This window comes from Gopherus flavomarginatus, chromosome 16, assembly GCF_025201925.1.
Source record: "Gopherus flavomarginatus isolate rGopFla2 chromosome 16, rGopFla2.mat.asm, whole genome shotgun sequence".
Lineage (NCBI taxonomy): Eukaryota > Metazoa > Chordata > Testudines > Testudinidae > Gopherus > Gopherus flavomarginatus.
The window spans coordinates 27,316,918-27,334,384 of record NC_066632.1 but is presented as its reverse complement, the minus strand read 5'-3'; the positions used below and the strand labels follow the sequence as shown (position 1 = coordinate 27,334,384).

Here is a 17,467-nt window from a genome sequence, read left to right as displayed (position 1 = left end):
GTTAAACAGTTTTTGTTTTCACTGTGTTCTCATCTGAGGTTCTTACTATTTTTAAATGCAAGATTTTAACCTTTACAGTGTGTGTTCCTGCCCTGCTTTTATGGTTCCTCTCTGATTTGCAAATCACTATATATTTTATGGGGCTGATTTTACAGAAGTGCTGTGTACCCAAAACTCCAGTTGAAGTTGATGGGAGCTGTGAGTGTGTCACACTTCCAAAAATCAGGCTTTTTCACTTTATTAATGATTCGAAGGTTGGTAATCAGGTTCATTTAAGAAGTTTGTGTATTACCATCAAAATGTTCTCCAGCTGCACTGAAGTGGAATTTAGGCCAGTGTTCTCTCCCAGGTCACTGGAAGCTCCTTAAATCAAGAAAGATACTGAGGCTCCATAGTGAAATACGTAACTGAGTCAGAGCTGTGACTAACTCTTCCCCCAAGTCCTGTCTCAGTAGGCACTGGCTTCAGTGTATAAATGGGGGTGGGTTCTCTGATGGCATTTTCTTGGTTGCTCCAAAGCCCTAGTTAGAAATCTGCAAGAGAGGGCTCCAGGGCTTAATTATAGAACCTATGTTGGGAAGGAGATAGCTCAGGGTTGGTAAAAGATTTACAGATGCTTTCTCCTCTAGGTAACCAGCTCAAATCTGGCCCGGATTGGTTGTGATCATAAATTCATCCTATCTGATGGCTATTTGGTGCCCCCTATGTGAAAAGATTTTGGGTGGGACTGGGTCCAGTTCCTGCTTATCACATCGTAAAAACCGCCATCCAAGCTGGCAGCTCGTTGCAGCCAGAAGGGTAAAGGTCTGAATGTAGGTAGAGACCAAACTCCTGTCTTTGTCAGAGCTCCCCTGCACTGTGCTGATGGGGAAGCTTGTACTGGAGCTCTGTCGGTGAGCTGACATGCTGCCAGTCAGGCAAATTTCAGCAGCACAAAATTAACCAAAAAAAAGAAAAAAGGTAGAAAAGTTCCAAAAGAGCCACATGCCACCTTCCCAGTCTAACACAGACACTTGAACTGAGACAACAATTCTTTTTAGCAATACTTTATACTGTCTTTGCAATGTCTGTTTCTCTCCCCATCCCTGCATTCAGCAAGAAGAGCAACCCAAGTATGAGGACAACATCTACATGTACATTTACTTTGTAATCTTCATCATCTTTGGCTCCTTTTTCACCCTGAACTTGTTTATTGGTGTCATCATTGATAACTTCAATCAACAAAAGAAAAAGATAGGTCCACTTTTTTTTATTGGTTATAGAGGCAGATCTGGGCTATTTGCAGGACAAACAGATTAATGGATTTTAAGGTCAGGACACTCCTGCATAATGCCACCATAGAACTTCACTCAGTGATTCTGGTCTTGAACCTCATCGCTTAGAACTTAGCATCGCAGACTGTTTGTGATTTTTAACAATCCTTATCAACTTGCCTCTAACACCTGTTTAAGGAAGGGGGCTGAAGAAATAAGTTCCAATAAAACAAGAACCAACTTAATTTTTGCCCAAACTTGAGTGAGGTTCAGAAAAGTTGTAGTTTCCTCTAAACACACCTTGATTTTCATTCATGTCTCTATTTTCTAGTCATGTCTTTATTTCAGCCCTTCAATTCCAGCCAAGTGCAAAGTGCTACACTTAGGAGAGAACAATCAAATGCCCAAATACAGAATGGAGACTAACTGGCTATGCAACAGTCCTGCAGAAAAGGATGTGGGCGGTTATCTTAGAATCACAGACTATCAGGGTTGGAAGGGACCTCAGGAGGTCATCTAGTCCAACCCTGTGCTCAAAGCAGGACCAATCCCCAACTAAATCATAGTTATAGTAGATCGATCACAAACTGACTGAGTCAACAGTGTGATTTATTCAACACTGGGGAGGCTTAGTCTAGAGAACTGTGCCCAGTTTTGGGCACCACACTTGATGAAAGATGTGAACTAACTTGAGAGAGTCTAGAGGAGAGTGACAAAAATGATGTTAGAAAACCTGACCTATGAGGAAAGGTTGAAAGAATTGGGCATGCTTAGTCTAGAGAAAGCTGACTGGGATCATAATGTTCAAATATGTAAAAGGTTGTTATAAAGAGGACAGTCATCAATTGTTTTCCATATCTACTGAGGATAGAACAAGAAGTAATCAGCTCCAGTTTGCAGGAAGATTAGGAAAAATTGATTATAGGATAAACACTGGAACAGGCTACTTAGGGAGCTTGTGGAATTCCTGTCCTTTGAGGTTTCTAAGAACAGGTTAGACAAATACCTGTCAGGGATGGTCTAGATGTACTTAATCCTGCCTCATTGTGGGGGATGGACGATAATGACATCTTGAGGTCCCTTCCAGCCCCATATTTCTATGAGTCTATGAAATTCCATAAGAGAATGGAAGTGGGATATGCCAGAAGTCTTTCCCCCTTTCTCGGCCACACTCTCTGCCTCTTTCTTCTTTCGCTCCAAGCCTGAAGTGAGGGAGTTCCACAGGTAAAGCAGCCGCCAAACTGTGTTAGCAGATGATCTGCAAGCCAGAGTAATTTGCAGAATAACTTCAATAATTTTGGGCTCTGGTGCAAATTATTTCTATCTAAAATAGTTACCACCAGTTTGCCCCCAGCATGTAGCCTAGCAGCTGAGCCTGTATTGTGATCCCCTTCCCTTAATGTGCATGGACTGATTATAACCAGCTTTCTTTTTGCTTCTCCTCTTTTACTTTGGAGGTCAGGATATCTTCATGACAGAAGAGCAAAAGAAATACTACAATGCCATGAAAAAACTGGGCTCAAAGAAACCTCAGAAACCTATTCCCCGGCCTCTGGTAAGTGTGTGATTTAACGGGAGCCAAAGGAACAATAACTGGGGGGCTGATTTCAGCAGTGCTCAGCCCCCCGCACACCAGTCGCCATTGCTTTGAAGATTCACTCTAGACTCCACACTGCCTTGTTATACTGCAGATGTAATAATCCGAGAAAACCATTACGTCTCTGTCTTGATTTGCCAGCTAGAGCCAGTCCTGAGAGTTTAGCATCTGAGAGGACAGATGGCCCAATGGTTACAATGCTAGCCTAACATTCAGGAGACCTGAGTTCAGTTACTTGTTTTACCACGGACTTCCTGTGGGGTCTTGGGCAGGTCACGTTAGTCTCTCGATGCCTCTGCTTCCCGTCTCTAAATGGGGATAATAGCACTGGCCTTCAAGGCTCTCAGCAAAGAGCCTGGATATGCTGCTGATAAGATTTTGGCAGCCTGTAGCACTGGTAATTACATTTCATTATAATTACTTTGTACTGGGCAAAATGGTTGAAACTATAGTAAAGAACAAAATTGTCAGACACATAGATGAACATAATTTGTTGGAGAAGAGTCAACATGTTTTTTGTAAAGGGAAATCATGCCTCCTCAATCTTCTAGAATTCTTTGGGGGGGGGTCAACAAGCATGTGGACAAGGGGGATCCAGTGGACATAATGTATTTAGATTTTCAGAAAGCTTTTGACAAGGTACCTCACCAAAGGCTCATAAGCAAAGTAAGTAGTCATGGGGTAAGAGGGAAGGTCCTCTCATGGATTGGTAACTGGCTAAAAGATAGGAAACGGTAGGAACAAATAGTCAGTTTTCCAAATGGAGAGGGGTAAATAATGGTGTCCCCCAGGAGTCTGTACTGGGACCTGTCCTATTTAACATTCATAAATGATCTGGAAAAAGAAGAAAACAGTGAGGTGGCAAAATTTACAGATGATGCAAAACCACTCAAGATAGTTAAGTCCCAGGCAGACTGTGAAGAGCTACAAAAGGATCTCTCAAAACTGGGTGACTGGGCAACAAAATGGCAGATGAAATTTCATGTTGATAAATTGAAAGTAATGCACATTGGGAAACATAATCCCAACTATACGTATAAAATGACGGTGTCTAAATTAGCTGTTACTACTCAGGAAAGAGATATTGGAGTCATTGTGGATAGTTCCCTGAAATGATCCACTCAATGTGCTGCAGCAGTCAAAAAAGCAAAGAGAATGTTGGGAATCATTAAGAAAGGGATAGAGAATAAAACAGAAAATATCATATTGCCTCTATATAAATCCATGGTACTCCCACACCTTGAATACTGCGTACAGATGTGGTCACCTCATCTCAAAAAAGATATGCTGGAATTGGAAAAGGTTCAGAAAAGGGCAACAAAAATGATTAGAGGTATGGAATGGCTGCCATATGAGGAGAGATTAATAAGACTGGGACTTTTCAGCTTGGAAAAAAGATGACTAAGGGGGATCTGACAGAGGTCTATAAAATCATGACTGGTGTGGAGAAAGTAAATGAGGAAGTGTTGTTATTTACTCCTCATAACACAAAAATTAGGGGTCACCAAATGAAATTAATAGGCAGCAGGTTTAAAACAAAAGGAAGTTTTTTTTTTTCACACAACACACAGTCAACCTGTGGAACTCCTTGCCAGAGGATGTTGAGAAGGCCATTACTATAACAGGGTTCAAAAAAGAACTAGATAAATTTATAGAGGATAGGTCCATCAATGTCTATTAGCCAGGATGGGCAGGGATGGTGTCCCGAGCCTCTTGTTTGCCAGAAGCTGGCAATGGGCAACGGGGGTTGAGGGGGTGGATCACTTGATGATTACTTGATGATTTCCTGTTCTGGTCCTTCCCTCTGGTAGACACTGGAATAGTCTATTCTGGTAGACATTGGAATAGTGAGTAGAGCCTCCCAAAAAAGGGATACTAGGCTTGGTAGTTCCATGGCAAATTGTGTCCCTTTATCTAACTAATAGATTTGCTTGTTAGCAGTCCTTGCTAAACCTTTTCTCTGTGTGTTCCTCCCACCCCCTCCCATCCATGGCTCCTCTCCTGTAATGCAGAACAGCATCCAAGGAGCTGTCTTTGACTTTGTCACTCAGCAAGCATTCGATATAGTCATCATGATGCTCATCTGCTTCAACATGGTGACCATGATGGTGGAAACAGACACACAGAGTAGCCAGATGTCAGACATCCTCTGGTGGATCAACCTGGTGTTTGTCATCCTCTTCACCTGTGAGTGTGTGCTGAAGATGTTTGCCTTGCGACACTATTATTTCACCATTGGATGGAACATTTTTGACTTCGTGGTCGTGATTCTGTCCATTGTGGGTAAGTGGAATAGCTAGTGGAAGCTTGTGGGGTGCTCCCTGATATGCACGTTGGATAAAGCTGTCTTCGCTAGAAATAGGTTTCTGCAGGATGGTGTGAAATGGAATGTGGCCCAGTAGTTAAAGAGGAAGACACTGGAGTCAGGACTCCTGAGTTTTTTATTTCCAGCTCTGGGAGGAGAGCCTGATCTAGTAGTTCAAGCGAAAGGTTGGGAGTCAAGACTCCTGGCTGTGCCACTCACTCACTGCATAGAATTGGGTAAAACAGTATCCCACTATAAACCAGGAATATAACCTGCTTCACAGGGGTATTACGAGGCTTAATTAATTAATGCTTATAAACCACTGAGACTGGCATGCTCTCGTGCCTCTAGACAAAGTATTTGTTTTTAGTCCTCAATCAATGAGGGATTTACAGCTTCTGGATTCCAGTTTGGGTTGGAATTAATGGATGAAACTGGGCTCCTGGAATTCACTTTTTGTTTTCAGATTTGTGTTTCTTTTATGGCAAATGCATAAATTACTCCAGAGTCACTTGAAAGATGGTGTTCACCCTACTGAAAAAGTCCCCATATCTTTGGACTAACCTGGCTCAAAGAATAGAGATTGTCCTTCAGTCCCAAATTGGAGCCAACTTTGTCTCTGACTCTTGGGCCCAGTTCCATTGATTTCTATGAAAGTTAGGAGCCTAAATACCTTTGAGGCGCTGGGCCTTAGTTTTTAAAATTAACCTTGCAATAGAATGTGGTCCCATAGGTAAATACAATGTGGGCTCTACATAGTTCCTCTTCTCCAGATCTCTCATTTAGTGCGATTAATAATCATTGCCCCTTAAGATCCAGGGGATGAACAACCAAGGAGACACAAGTCCAAATGCCTTCATACCCTTGAACCTTAAAATCCCAAGCAGAGATGCCAGTTTCAGGTCCTAGCTGCCTAAATGTGGCCCCCCCAAAACTGAGGCACGTAGAACAAGAGGTCTCTTGTGGAAGTTTGAGGCAAATTTTCTGTGCCAGCACTGCCAGTGTTCCCTTGCCTAGTTCTGGTAAACAATGGAAACTGTAGGCGTTTAAGTTGGGTTATAACATCTTCCCCCTGCCCTCTTCTTTAGGAATGTTCCTGGCTGATCTCATTGAGAAGTATTTTGTGTCACCCACTCTCTTCCGAGTCATCCGACTGGCCCGTATTGGCCGCATCCTGCGTCTGATCAAAGGGGCCAAGGGGATCCGCACCCTGCTTTTTGCCTTAATGATGTCCTTGCCTGCCTTGTTCAACATCGGCCTCTTGCTGTTCCTGGTCATGTTTATTTTCTCCATCTTTGGCATGTCGAACTTCGCCTATGTAAAGCACGAGGCCGGCATAGATGACATGTTCAACTTTGAGACCTTCGGCAACAGCATGATCTGTTTATTCCAGATCACCACCTCGGCTGGCTGGGATGGCTTGCTGTTGCCTATCCTGAACCGGCCACCAGACTGCGACCTAGATAAGGAGCATCCCGGGAGCAGCTTCAAGGGAGATTGTGGTAACCCCTCCGTGGGGATCTTTTTCTTTGTCAGCTACATCATCATCTCCTTTCTGATTGTGGTGAACATGTACATCGCTATTATTCTGGAGAACTTCAGTGTGGCCACGGAGGAGAGTGCTGACCCACTGAGCGAGGACGACTTTGAAACCTTCTATGAGATTTGGGAGAAGTTTGACCCTGATGCCACACAGTTCATTGAGTACTGCAAGCTGGCAGACTTTGCTGATGCTTTGGAGCACCCACTCCGTGTCCCTAAACCTAACACTATCGAACTCATCGCCATGGACTTGCCTATGGTAAGCGGGGACAGAATCCACTGCCTGGACATCCTGTTTGCCTTTACCAAGCGTGTGCTGGGGGACAGTGGGGAGCTGGACATCCTGAGGCAGCAGATGGAGGAAAGGTTTGTGGCATCTAACCCTTCCAAAGTGTCTTATGAGCCCATCACGACCACGCTCCGGCGCAAGCAGGAAGATGTCTCGGCAGTGGTTATCCAACGGGCTTACAGGGTTCGCTTAGCAAAACGGGGCTTTATTTGCCGGAAGTCTGCCTCTACTAAGCTGGAAAACGGAGGAACAAATCGGGAGAAAAAAGAAGGCACCCCATCCACCGCATCCCTCCCATCCTATGACAGCGTAACTAAACCTGAAAAGGAGAAACAGCTGCGGGTGGAGGAAGGAAGACGAGAACGAGCAAAAAGACAAAAAGATTTCAAGGAATCTAAGTGTTGAGACAAACAAAAATATGTTGTACAAATTTAAAAAAATTTGCAAGCAAAAAGATTGTTTACAAACTTCACAAAATATATCAATACGGAACAGCTAAGGAGACACCTGAAGATCTTATACCAAACATAGTCTGCTTATTGTGTGACAAAGTTGCATCTAAAAGCAGTGACCTACCACCTGTTTAAAGGACCCTTCTAAATGAACAATGTTCCACATCAATCAATGCAACTTTGGGACAAACAAGCAAAATAAAAAACACACACACACACTAAAAAACAAAACCCGCTGCTTGGATTAATATATCTCCCAAAGCAGCCAAAATTGATTATTTTCTCATTTTGTTGATTATCAAAAGAAAACCCAGAAGTCACAGTGTTAAAGGGTTTGTTTGTTCAAGCAAAACTAATTTGCATTCCTGCATTTAGTTAAGCAGCAAAAACAAAAAAAAAAAGAAAAAGGCAAAAAAAAAAAAGGCAAAATAAAAACTGACAAAAAAAAGAAACAAAACCCCACCCATTTAGCCCATGCCGTTTGATTGTCATAATTTATTTGGTATTTATTATCTTACATACTACTTTCTACATGGGCTTTACTTGGTTTGGGAGATGGGGTAATCAGGTATCTTCAGCCTGAAAACTTGCTCAGGCTGATTAAAAAAAAATTGTGCTTGTTCAATGCATAGAAATGATTTGCATGATGGCATGCTGTGACCAGGAATCATGCATGAAGAATCATTAAACCACAAGACACTCAATATCCTTCCACAACAGTTGGTTAAGCCATAAGTTCGAGGCACTCCACTGACTACCACACACTGTATTTGGAGGTTAACCTTAAATATAATCATGCCCTTCACCAATATTTACCAATTTGTAACAATCTCTTTCATACACCCTCCAGTAGGAAAAAAATGAAACAAGCCGATGAAATCTCTGTGTGTGTGTGTGCGTGTGTGTGTGTGTATGTTTAACAACCTGTCGTTTCCATACAGCCATCTTTTGCACATTTAAACAATAATCATACAGAAAGAAAAACCTAAATATTGCTCTGGATCCCTGGAGGGGAGAATATATAATATTCAGGAATGGCACTGCAAAACCAAAATCTAGGGCTTAAATACCAGTCAACAAGGTCATTTGTATCCTGTAATAATAATTATTCAGCCGCCATACTGCAGCAGACACTTTTAGTGTAGAGAGAACAGTGCTATGTAGGAAATAGCATAGTCTCTGCAGGTGCAATATTGGGAACTTGGCTAAAGCAAGGGGACGTGTAACTCACAGAGTTTAATTGTGTCCCATGTTCCTCAGAGTTGTTGCTTTCTTGGGGTGGCAGCGGGGGCTGAGACCCAGCTGGATTTGTGAAACTCTGAAGTTGTCTTTATGTTCTTCCATCATTACTACTTTTTGCAGCTTGCACTTTGACGCTCCATGGTTTTCCTTGCTTCTGTAGCCACAAGGTTTTTAAACAAAATGGAACACATTAGAGTTGACAATAAAATAGCAATATGACATGGGGCACTGTGCTGAAGACGAGGTGTCTGATGTCATGTGCCTTCACCTTTCTGTTTCATATGTTGTCATATCGTAGTAACTAAAAGGTCCTGCAGATTTGGTTAGACACTAGAGCTACCTCTCAACTAGTCTGATTACTGAGTGGTAAATCGTTCAGTGGGAATGTCACCAGGAAAGCTCAAACTTTTGTGTTTCTTTGTGAGGATATGAGACCCTTTAATATTCTGTTTCAGTGTCCTCCTCAGTCAATAAGCCAGCTGTCAGTCACCACTCTAGGAGATATTTTCTTCTAAGCAGCCTTGGGGAATAGCTCTTGCCAATGGGAAAAGGCAGCAATGCACTGAAAGACAACGGTTTTCCAGCTACAGCTTGTGTTCTGGTTAAAGAGTTGCTGCCATGTTACATTTTGAAAGGGAGGGTTGTGACATTACTGCATTGAATTTGTAATATAGAATGAAGAGAAACAGGATGACTGAATGTAGACCAAATAAAGTGTATCTTTAAAAGGGCAAAAATAAGACAGCAGAACTTTTTAGATGACAGGAAGGCAGTTTAGTTTGTATAATCTCAGATAACAAGTGTCACTTAAAAAGCAAACGCTATTTGACAGACATCTGTGCCAGGCTGGGCTGTATAAATGCATTAGTCTAGCCATTATGTCAGTGGAGGAGTTCTTCTGTACTGGTGAACACAACAAAGGACCATTTCAACCCTGTTAGATTTACCCCACTTACTGCTAGGCTATGGTGTATAATAAAGATGAAAACTACATACATATGTACAGGCTACATTGTAAACAGCACAAAAAAAGCTGAAAAGTGTGGTTGAACTTTTTAAGAAAATATTATAAATACTGTAATATATCAGTTTATTTTATCGGCATGCCTTTTTGTAAATACAAAAATTAAATAGAACGGTGTCTGGCTTATGCCATTGTCCATGTTTATTTTTAATTTTTAAAATATTTTCCTTAGATTTTTAGATGTCAGCCAATGTACATTCCCTACCCCCCCCAAAAAACAACCCTACACCCTAAAATAGATAAAAAGAAAAGCTTTAGTGCAAATTATCTTTACAATGACAAAAATATTTTTTGTCATTCCAATGTGCAATAAGTTCTCTGACCATTTCTATGCAAGATTTGGCTAAATTACATAATTGTTGTTAAGTTGGAATATCAGTCTGTAGGTGAAGGGTGGTACATTTACTGCTCATGCTGGCAACTTCATTGAGCTACTGGAGTCAGTTTAAGTAAGACTTCTCTGCGATCTCTCTATTTTTAACAGTTAAACTATTTATCAGTCTCTATTGAATACAAAGGCCATCAGTCTTGCTGAAAAATAAAATGAACAATTTCTCCAACTGTTCAGGGACAGCAGAGTCCATCTTCCTGCTCAATTGAAAATTTCCTTTTTTTGTTTTATTTTTAAAAATGTCTTTTTTGTAGCAAATATCCCTCAGCCACAGTTCACAGGGTGCTGAGAGAATTGTTCTGCATCTTTGGGAACCTTCACACAGTGAGGCTGAGGCTGCAAAGGAAGCTTTGGTCTGAAATAAAGCGGTCAGGGTAGCTTCATACACCATATCATTGCATAGAAATGCAGATACAGTGTGTGGGGGGAGTGTTTGGGGGAGGGGGGTGTTGTAGTAAAGTCCTTGGTGAGGAATTTTTTATTCCAGAGTCAGGGTTATGGGAATAAAACAATAGGCTGCAATTTAATTTGGATTAAAATGCCAAAAGAATTTGGCTGTAACAAGTGGTTCCCCCTCCCTTCCCCCCAGCATGTGTAAAATCCTCTCTGTTGTTTTGGCTCATTTATTACCCTGTTATTAAAAGGGCTGGGGAGGGGGGGAAGAAATATCAGTTCAAGCTGCTTTACTCAACGTTTCTGCTCTATTTTCACTTAAAAAAAATACAAATGCTAATGTGAAGGAATAAGAAAAAAACTAAAACCATGAGCTGATGTCGTAGAGGTCACACCCAAACTTTTGTAGTATTGTGTTTTGTAGTTTTCTGTTGCAACAAATGTTAAAGCTGTGTCAGACCAATACTGAAAATCAGCATATTAGAGATTGCATGGTGGCTCATCCTGCTCTAACCCAAACATGATTGAAAATTACATTACTATAATCCAAAAGAACAAGGTAAGGGTGTCTGTGTCCATTTAGTTCACTGTTTTCCGCCCCCCCCCACCCTCATTCTTGCTGGGTTCTTATTTTTTTCAAAGTATATAAAAGTGGCACAAGTAAGACCTAACTTGTGCAGGGGAAGCTAGTGGAAGTGGTTTTGTTCCTGTTTTATTATTCACCGTGAGAGATTTGTGGCCTTTAGTGGCTCTTTGCTGGTATCTAGCAGACAGGTCGCTCTTACTGCCAATCCGCAGCCCCCTTGCCATTTTCATCAGAGGTTACTGCTATGATTGGGCACAGTGACTGCAGCATGTTGATAGCAGCTGAGCAGGTTGGTGGCCTTTGTGAGGCCAAGTGGTGGCTTTTGGTTAATATCTTAGTGAATGCATCACAAAAACACCATCAAAACTGGCCCCCATTCACTGGTAGGCTCAACAGAAGCCAAAGATTGAAGGCTGTGCGGCTTGCAGTCCCCTCTTGCTCCTGGGTGTAGGGAACGCTTGCTGTGGCGACGTGCAGGGAACTTTAGTCTGCAGCACTCTCAATCCAATCAAAAGACAGAAGCGCAAATTGTACAGAATGTGAAATTCCCAAGCATCCGCCAGCATACCCGGCATCACCAACAAAGACAGCAGGGGTGATGCAGTGTGTCTGCAGCAGAACGGAGAGAACCCAGATGCTCCTGTCACTTGAGAAACTCCATTAAGGGTAAGCCATAGGGGAGCCTTTGAGGCAGCTGGCCATTGCTGAGTCCATGCAGTGGAGCACAGTGGTACTCACACACTGCTGCCTCTTTGTTCAGCTTCCCTTTGTACATGTCTTTCTTTCCAATCAAAGGGCAAGGTAGTGCGTTAGCTTCGTGTGCTAGTTATGGCTCGCTGGAGGTCAGGTTTTGAGTCAAAATAGTTGCAAGTCAAATCATGTAGGTGTTGGTTTAAAATACTTCTCCCTAGAAGAGGTTCCCCCCACCCAAACTGCAAAGAACAATAACCGAACCAACCAAACCTAGAACTCTGATCCCCTAACATTGGTCAGTCTCTGGTCAAGAAAGCCTGGTACTGCACTGGCTGTGCGTACTGCAAGCCAGGACTGTGAGGCACTACATGAACTTGGTGGGAAGGTTGCACAAGACCTGGCTGTGCTGTACTGCACGGGGAGTTGCCAGCCACTTTCAAAAAAGAATCTAAACAAATTGCCAAAAAAGTTAGAGGAGAAAAATCTTCCAAATTTGCCCTTTGCAGGTTTGTTGCATGTTGTGATTTTATAGAGAGGGGTGTGTGTGTGTGTGTGCGCGTGTGCGTGCGTATGGCAGGTGTATTCTGCATAGGTGAGTTGAGGATTGGTGTCCAGTGGCTAGAGCAGGAGACTGGAAATCAGGACTCCTGGGTTCTATTTCCAGCTCTACCACTGACATGTTGTGTGACCTTGGACAAATCACTTAACCTCTCTGTGCCTCAGTTGTACCCATCTGTCAAATGGGTGTATAATTACCTACCTCACAGGGGTGTTGTGAGGCTCAATTAGTTAACATTTGTAAAGTGCTTTGAGATTCACAGCTGCAAGTGCTATTTAGATGTGCACAGTAGAATCATGGACTAAGGGGGAAATGGGATGGTACCATAAATGCTGCTAAATGAGTCATTTTTAAACTGCACTGCTCTGCTGAACCCAGCTTCTCAACAACGATCAGGGCAAAGAATTTCTTCCTTTTACTTTGCTTATGTGACTTGTTCTGGATACTGTGTTAATTCCCCCCACCCCCTGCTGTATTAGCCTTCCCCTTTCACCCTCCCTAGATTTTGTTCCCTGTTCTGTTTCACATGAAGAAAGGAGGCGGAAATAATTGGTGTTTTGGGGACGGGGTGGTGAAAGAATGTAAAAACACCGTGTGCTGGAAGTCTGAGAGTCTGAATTTTGATTTCCTTTGTACTGTACATCTTTTTACTTTGGAATTTGCAATAAAAAGGTATGTCCATCTTGTTTTAACCTCTTCTCTTGCATGACCTGTCACTCTGTCACCCTTCAGCAGTGGCTGGCATGGCCCTGCACAGGGGCGGCCCCAGCGTGCCAAGCGCGTGCTTGGGGTGGCATGCTGCAGGGAGTGCTCTGCTGGTCGCCGGGAGGGCGGCAGGTGGCTCCGGTGGACCTCGGGCAGGTGTGTCTGTCCCATGGCTCTGGTGGACTTCCTGCAGGCAGTCCGCTGGTCCCGTGCCTGCGGGAGGTCCACCAAAGCCGTGGGACCAGTGAACCCTCCGCACGCATGCCTGCAGGAAAAGCTGGATGTCCCTTAAACTGGGCTGTAGGAGGTGGTGCTTATAGGCCCATGCCAAAGAGAGTATGCTCTACCCCTGCCATTACCTAAGCTGCCAAAATGGCCTGTTCCCCCGCCGCTTGCACTGAAGTCAAACTGTGCAGGAGGCACTGAGCACCTTGCAGGATCAGATTCAAACTTTACTTAAGCACATAGGCACTGGGGGCCACAAGACAGATCTGGCAGTCAGATGCAGCTGTGATAGATTCTGTGCCTGGCTCTCCTGCTGTGGGACCTTGGATCTGTCACGTCCCCCTTCTATGCCTCTGTTTCCCCTTCTTTGAGCTGGGTTAATGAGCCTAACTTCCTTTGTAAAGAAGCACCAAAGGGGCATGATCCTTTCAACTATGACAGTCAATGGGTCGGGGTTTTAAAAATCAATCAATCTTTCCTTCAAACCTGCACTGAGCTACCGCAGTCCCCCTCACGAAGAAAAGCCTCAATTGTTGCAGCCCCCTCCCTCCCGCCTCCTTCACAGGGACACAGCGGGGCTGTTCTGCTCCACAGGCTGGGAGAAATCCCTGTATTTTACTCAATCTGGTGCAGCAGCGGGGGATTAGGTGGTGAACAGGAACTGGATCCCCTCCCTCCCCCGCAACCATCCAGAATTGCAACCTGCTTGTCAAGCATGTGGGCTTAGTCAGAGGGAGGGTGCAAAATGCTGCAGCATGCGGGGTGGGGTGGTAGATGCATGATGACAGCTAGGTGTGTGGCTGGAAGGTTTCTCATGCTGACAATTCCAAGTTGTCTCTACAGCCAACCCCTTCAAAGCATGAATGTTGGCCACTTGCCCTAAAAGGATTTAGATGCATCAGACCTTAAAGGGGGACAAACCAACAGTCCCATCAGTGGCGCAAGATGTCTCACCCCAGCAGACGCTTTCTCTTCTCTCTCTCTCACACACACACACATTCTCTCCCGTGGTTCTATGTGAAATTTGTTCTGGGCTATTTTAAGGCTAGTTATGATTTTTTTTTAAAATGGTCTTAAGGGTGAGGAGGGATTTTTTTTTTAAACTTCCAACTCCAGTAATTTCACACAACCTGCAATGCAGGTGCCTTTGCTGGTTATCGCACCCATTTTGTTGTAAAACAGTGTGCTTATTTCATTTCAATCCAGGGAAGGGGGAGCGTACAGGCATTGGCACATAGCCTTCCGTCAGGAGCAGCGCCAGGGTTTTTGGCACCCTAGGCGGGGGTCCTTCTGCGCTCCGGGTCGGCGGCAATTCGGTGGCGGTGGAGGGGGTGTCCTTCCACGCTCCCAGTCTTCAGGGCACTTCAGGGGCAGGTCCCGGAGCAAGTGAAGGACTTGCTACCGAAGACCCGGAGTGCAGCAGGACCCTCTACTGCCGAATTGCCGCCGAAGACATGGAGTGCAGAAGGACTGCCCCCCCCGCCCAATTGCAGCTGAGGGCTGCAAAATGCCGCCCTCCCAAATCTTGGTGCCCTAGGCGATTGCCTAAATGGAAGCGCCGTCCCTGCCCTCCATACAGAAAAGTTCCTTACCTCCCCAGTGCAACATTATACAGGCCATAAGATGCCATGGAAGGAGGCCTAAATTCTGGAAAATAGTAACCAAACCTGAGTGAAAGTTGCTGCTCTCCAGCTCAGAATCGGAACACAGCTGGACAGAACCACGTCTCAGTGTGAGCAAAGCTGACTCCAGTCACTACTCCACCTAGTCATTGCTAAGCTGCAGCGCCAGTAACGGTGGTTATACTTGAGCATAGTGGGCTAGGAGAGGTGGAAGGGGCTGGCCCTGGTTTTGTCCTGTTTAGATACAGCACATGGCCTGGGTGCAGAAAGAGGGGCCCGTCGCTCAGCCGCCTCGCAGCTGGCCCAAGCTGGATAATAGCTGGAGACAGTCGCACAGCTCATGGGAAAGGCAACCACTAGTGCCAGTTTATATAAACAACTTGACTTCAGCGAGCACAGTCAGGGTGGGGCATTGTGCGGGGCGGGGTGGGGGGATGAGACCCAGGGGTTGAGAGCAGGAAGCCTAGGCCCTGCATCCATGCAGGAGCCACTATGGGCAGCTGACAAACAGCATGGGTCACGCAAGGGTTAAATCCTGCCCCTAGTGAAGTCAATGGCAAAATTCCCATCACCTGCAATGGGGCCAGAGTGTCACTTGTGCATGTGGGCGGCCTGGGATGGGATGATGACAGGAAAAGAAAAACAAACGGACAAGCTGGGTGCCTGGTAATGAGCAGCCGACTTGGCAAAGGCCCAGATGACTGAACCTCAAGGGGCAGATGCTCAGGTGGTGGGAAGTGGCACAGGTCCATTAGTGGGCTGACTCTCCTGCCTGTGCTCATTGCCCTTACTGAGCTGAAGGGCTGGGGAAAGCCAAGTACTTTGGTGTCAAGGGGCACAAGATGTACAGGGGAGGATTTACTCCTCTCAATCGGCCCCTACACCATTGCTTGTCCTGCCGACAGCCCATGGGGGCATGCCAGCTGTGAAGGAGGACCCCTGCCAGGGGAAAGCACTGTCTGGGACTTGCAGCAAGCCCCCAAGGGCAGCTTATTCAGCTATGCCCTTTCACTCTGTTACGGGAGCCCCACACCCTGTGAGCTGGTTCGGGAGCTGCGCTGCCCTGGCTGAAACAGCCCAAGGGCCCAGCTGTGACCCTGGGCATGCGGCTAGCAGGTTATTTACTCACTGACTGGAAACACTGAAAAAAAAAAAGCCTGCAGTGACACTGTACCCTGGGTGAAGAATGAAAATGGGCCCCCAGCTCGGGTGCCCTTGCCAAGGCCTGTGCCAGCCCAGGAGAGGGCTCACAGTGTGCAGTTCAGGTGGGTCTTCTATGCAGCAACCAGCTTCCCAACAACGCTGGAGGGATTTGGTTCTGGCATCATGGTAAGAGTGAACTGCAACTCTAGGGTTCCCTCCCCTGAGTATGTGTGAACCCACAGGCTGGGGCTTGCTGGCTGACACCAACCATGAGCATGGGGTCCCGGGGACGAAGGTAGGTCTCTGCCAGACCTCAAAATCTACAAGTCTTGGCACATCAAGACCTTGCCCGGGAAGAGGCTGGCCAGGATGATCTGCCCCCCCCCGCCCCCGAACGTCAAGCTGCCCCCATCCCTACAATAGAAGCAGTCCCCTATGCTAAGGAACTTGTACACCACTGGCGTAGAAAGGCCTTCGCAGATTGGAGAATCAGGTCATCAAACGCTCAGGGCAATGGATAATTAACTCTATGTTGCTGGATTGTCATTCAGCAGAGGGCTGGTTGGTTGGTTTTTTAAACCATAAAGTATGCAGCTGGAGGCTGCTTTTCATAGGCGCTGTACTGAGGCGGTGTGGCTCCCCGCCACCCTGGAGAGGGTCGAGCCCTGGCGAAGTCTTGTACAGGCACACAGAGCTGATCCAAGTGCTCCCTTGCTCTCTCCTTTGAGCTGCTGCATACACAACACATTGCAACTAGGCACCCGCCCAACTCATCCTTTGCGCTAGAGGACAAAGGTTGTGGAATGTGCTTCTGTTACAGACTGCCATCCGCCAGCAGCTGTGGGCAGGCAGGAAATGGGACATGCTGAAGAGGCATTCCCCAGTGCCTCAGGAGGAGATACAGCCGCAGTCATAGCTGGCTTGGTGCCAGGCTATGAACGCCCAGGCCTGGACCTGCTGCACTGTTACAGATAAGAGTTAAGTCACCTCTGCAACAGCATCTGTATCTTTCAGGTCTGTTATTCTTCACATTAACCATGCAGGGGTTCTTGGATCGAAAACAACCACCTTCCTCAGCGCCAGTACAATGTAGACGCATAGAATATCAGGGTTGGAAGGGACCTCAGGAGATCATCTAGTCCAACCCCTGCTCAAAGCAATCTCCAACTTAATCATCCCAGCCAGGGTTTGTCAAGCCGGGCCTTAAAAACTTCTAAGGAAGGAGATTCCACCACCTCCCTCGGTACCCCATTCCAGTGCTTCACCACCCTCCTAGTGAAATAGTGTTTCCTAATATCCAACCTAGACCTGCCCCACTGCAACTTGAGACCATTGCTTCTAGCTCTGTCACCACTGAGAACAGTCTAGATCCATCCTCTTTGGAACCCCCTTTCAGGTAGTTGAAAGCAGCTATCAAATCCCCCCCTCATTCTTCTCTTCTGCAGA

General features: G+C 45.4%; 1 protein-coding gene across 3 annotated transcripts in view; it reads left to right on the top strand.

Moving 5' to 3' along the window:
- Positions 1-12,321, top strand: part of SCN8A (sodium voltage-gated channel alpha subunit 8) — a 129,850-nt gene extending 117,529 nt beyond the window's left edge. For all 3 annotated transcript variants that reach the window (XM_050925364.1, XM_050925361.1, XM_050925363.1), the window contains 4 exons: positions 1,096-1,233; positions 2,704-2,808; positions 4,863-5,133; positions 6,244-12,321. In XM_050925364.1, the coding sequence (XP_050781321.1) occupies positions 1,096-1,233; positions 2,704-2,808; positions 4,863-5,133; positions 6,244-7,391 (1,662 nt within the window). In that variant the 3' untranslated portion in view covers positions 7,392-12,321. The remainder of the gene's footprint in view (positions 1-1,095; positions 1,234-2,703; positions 2,809-4,862; positions 5,134-6,243) is intronic.
- The last annotated feature ends 5,146 nt before the right edge of the window (positions 12,322-17,467 follow it).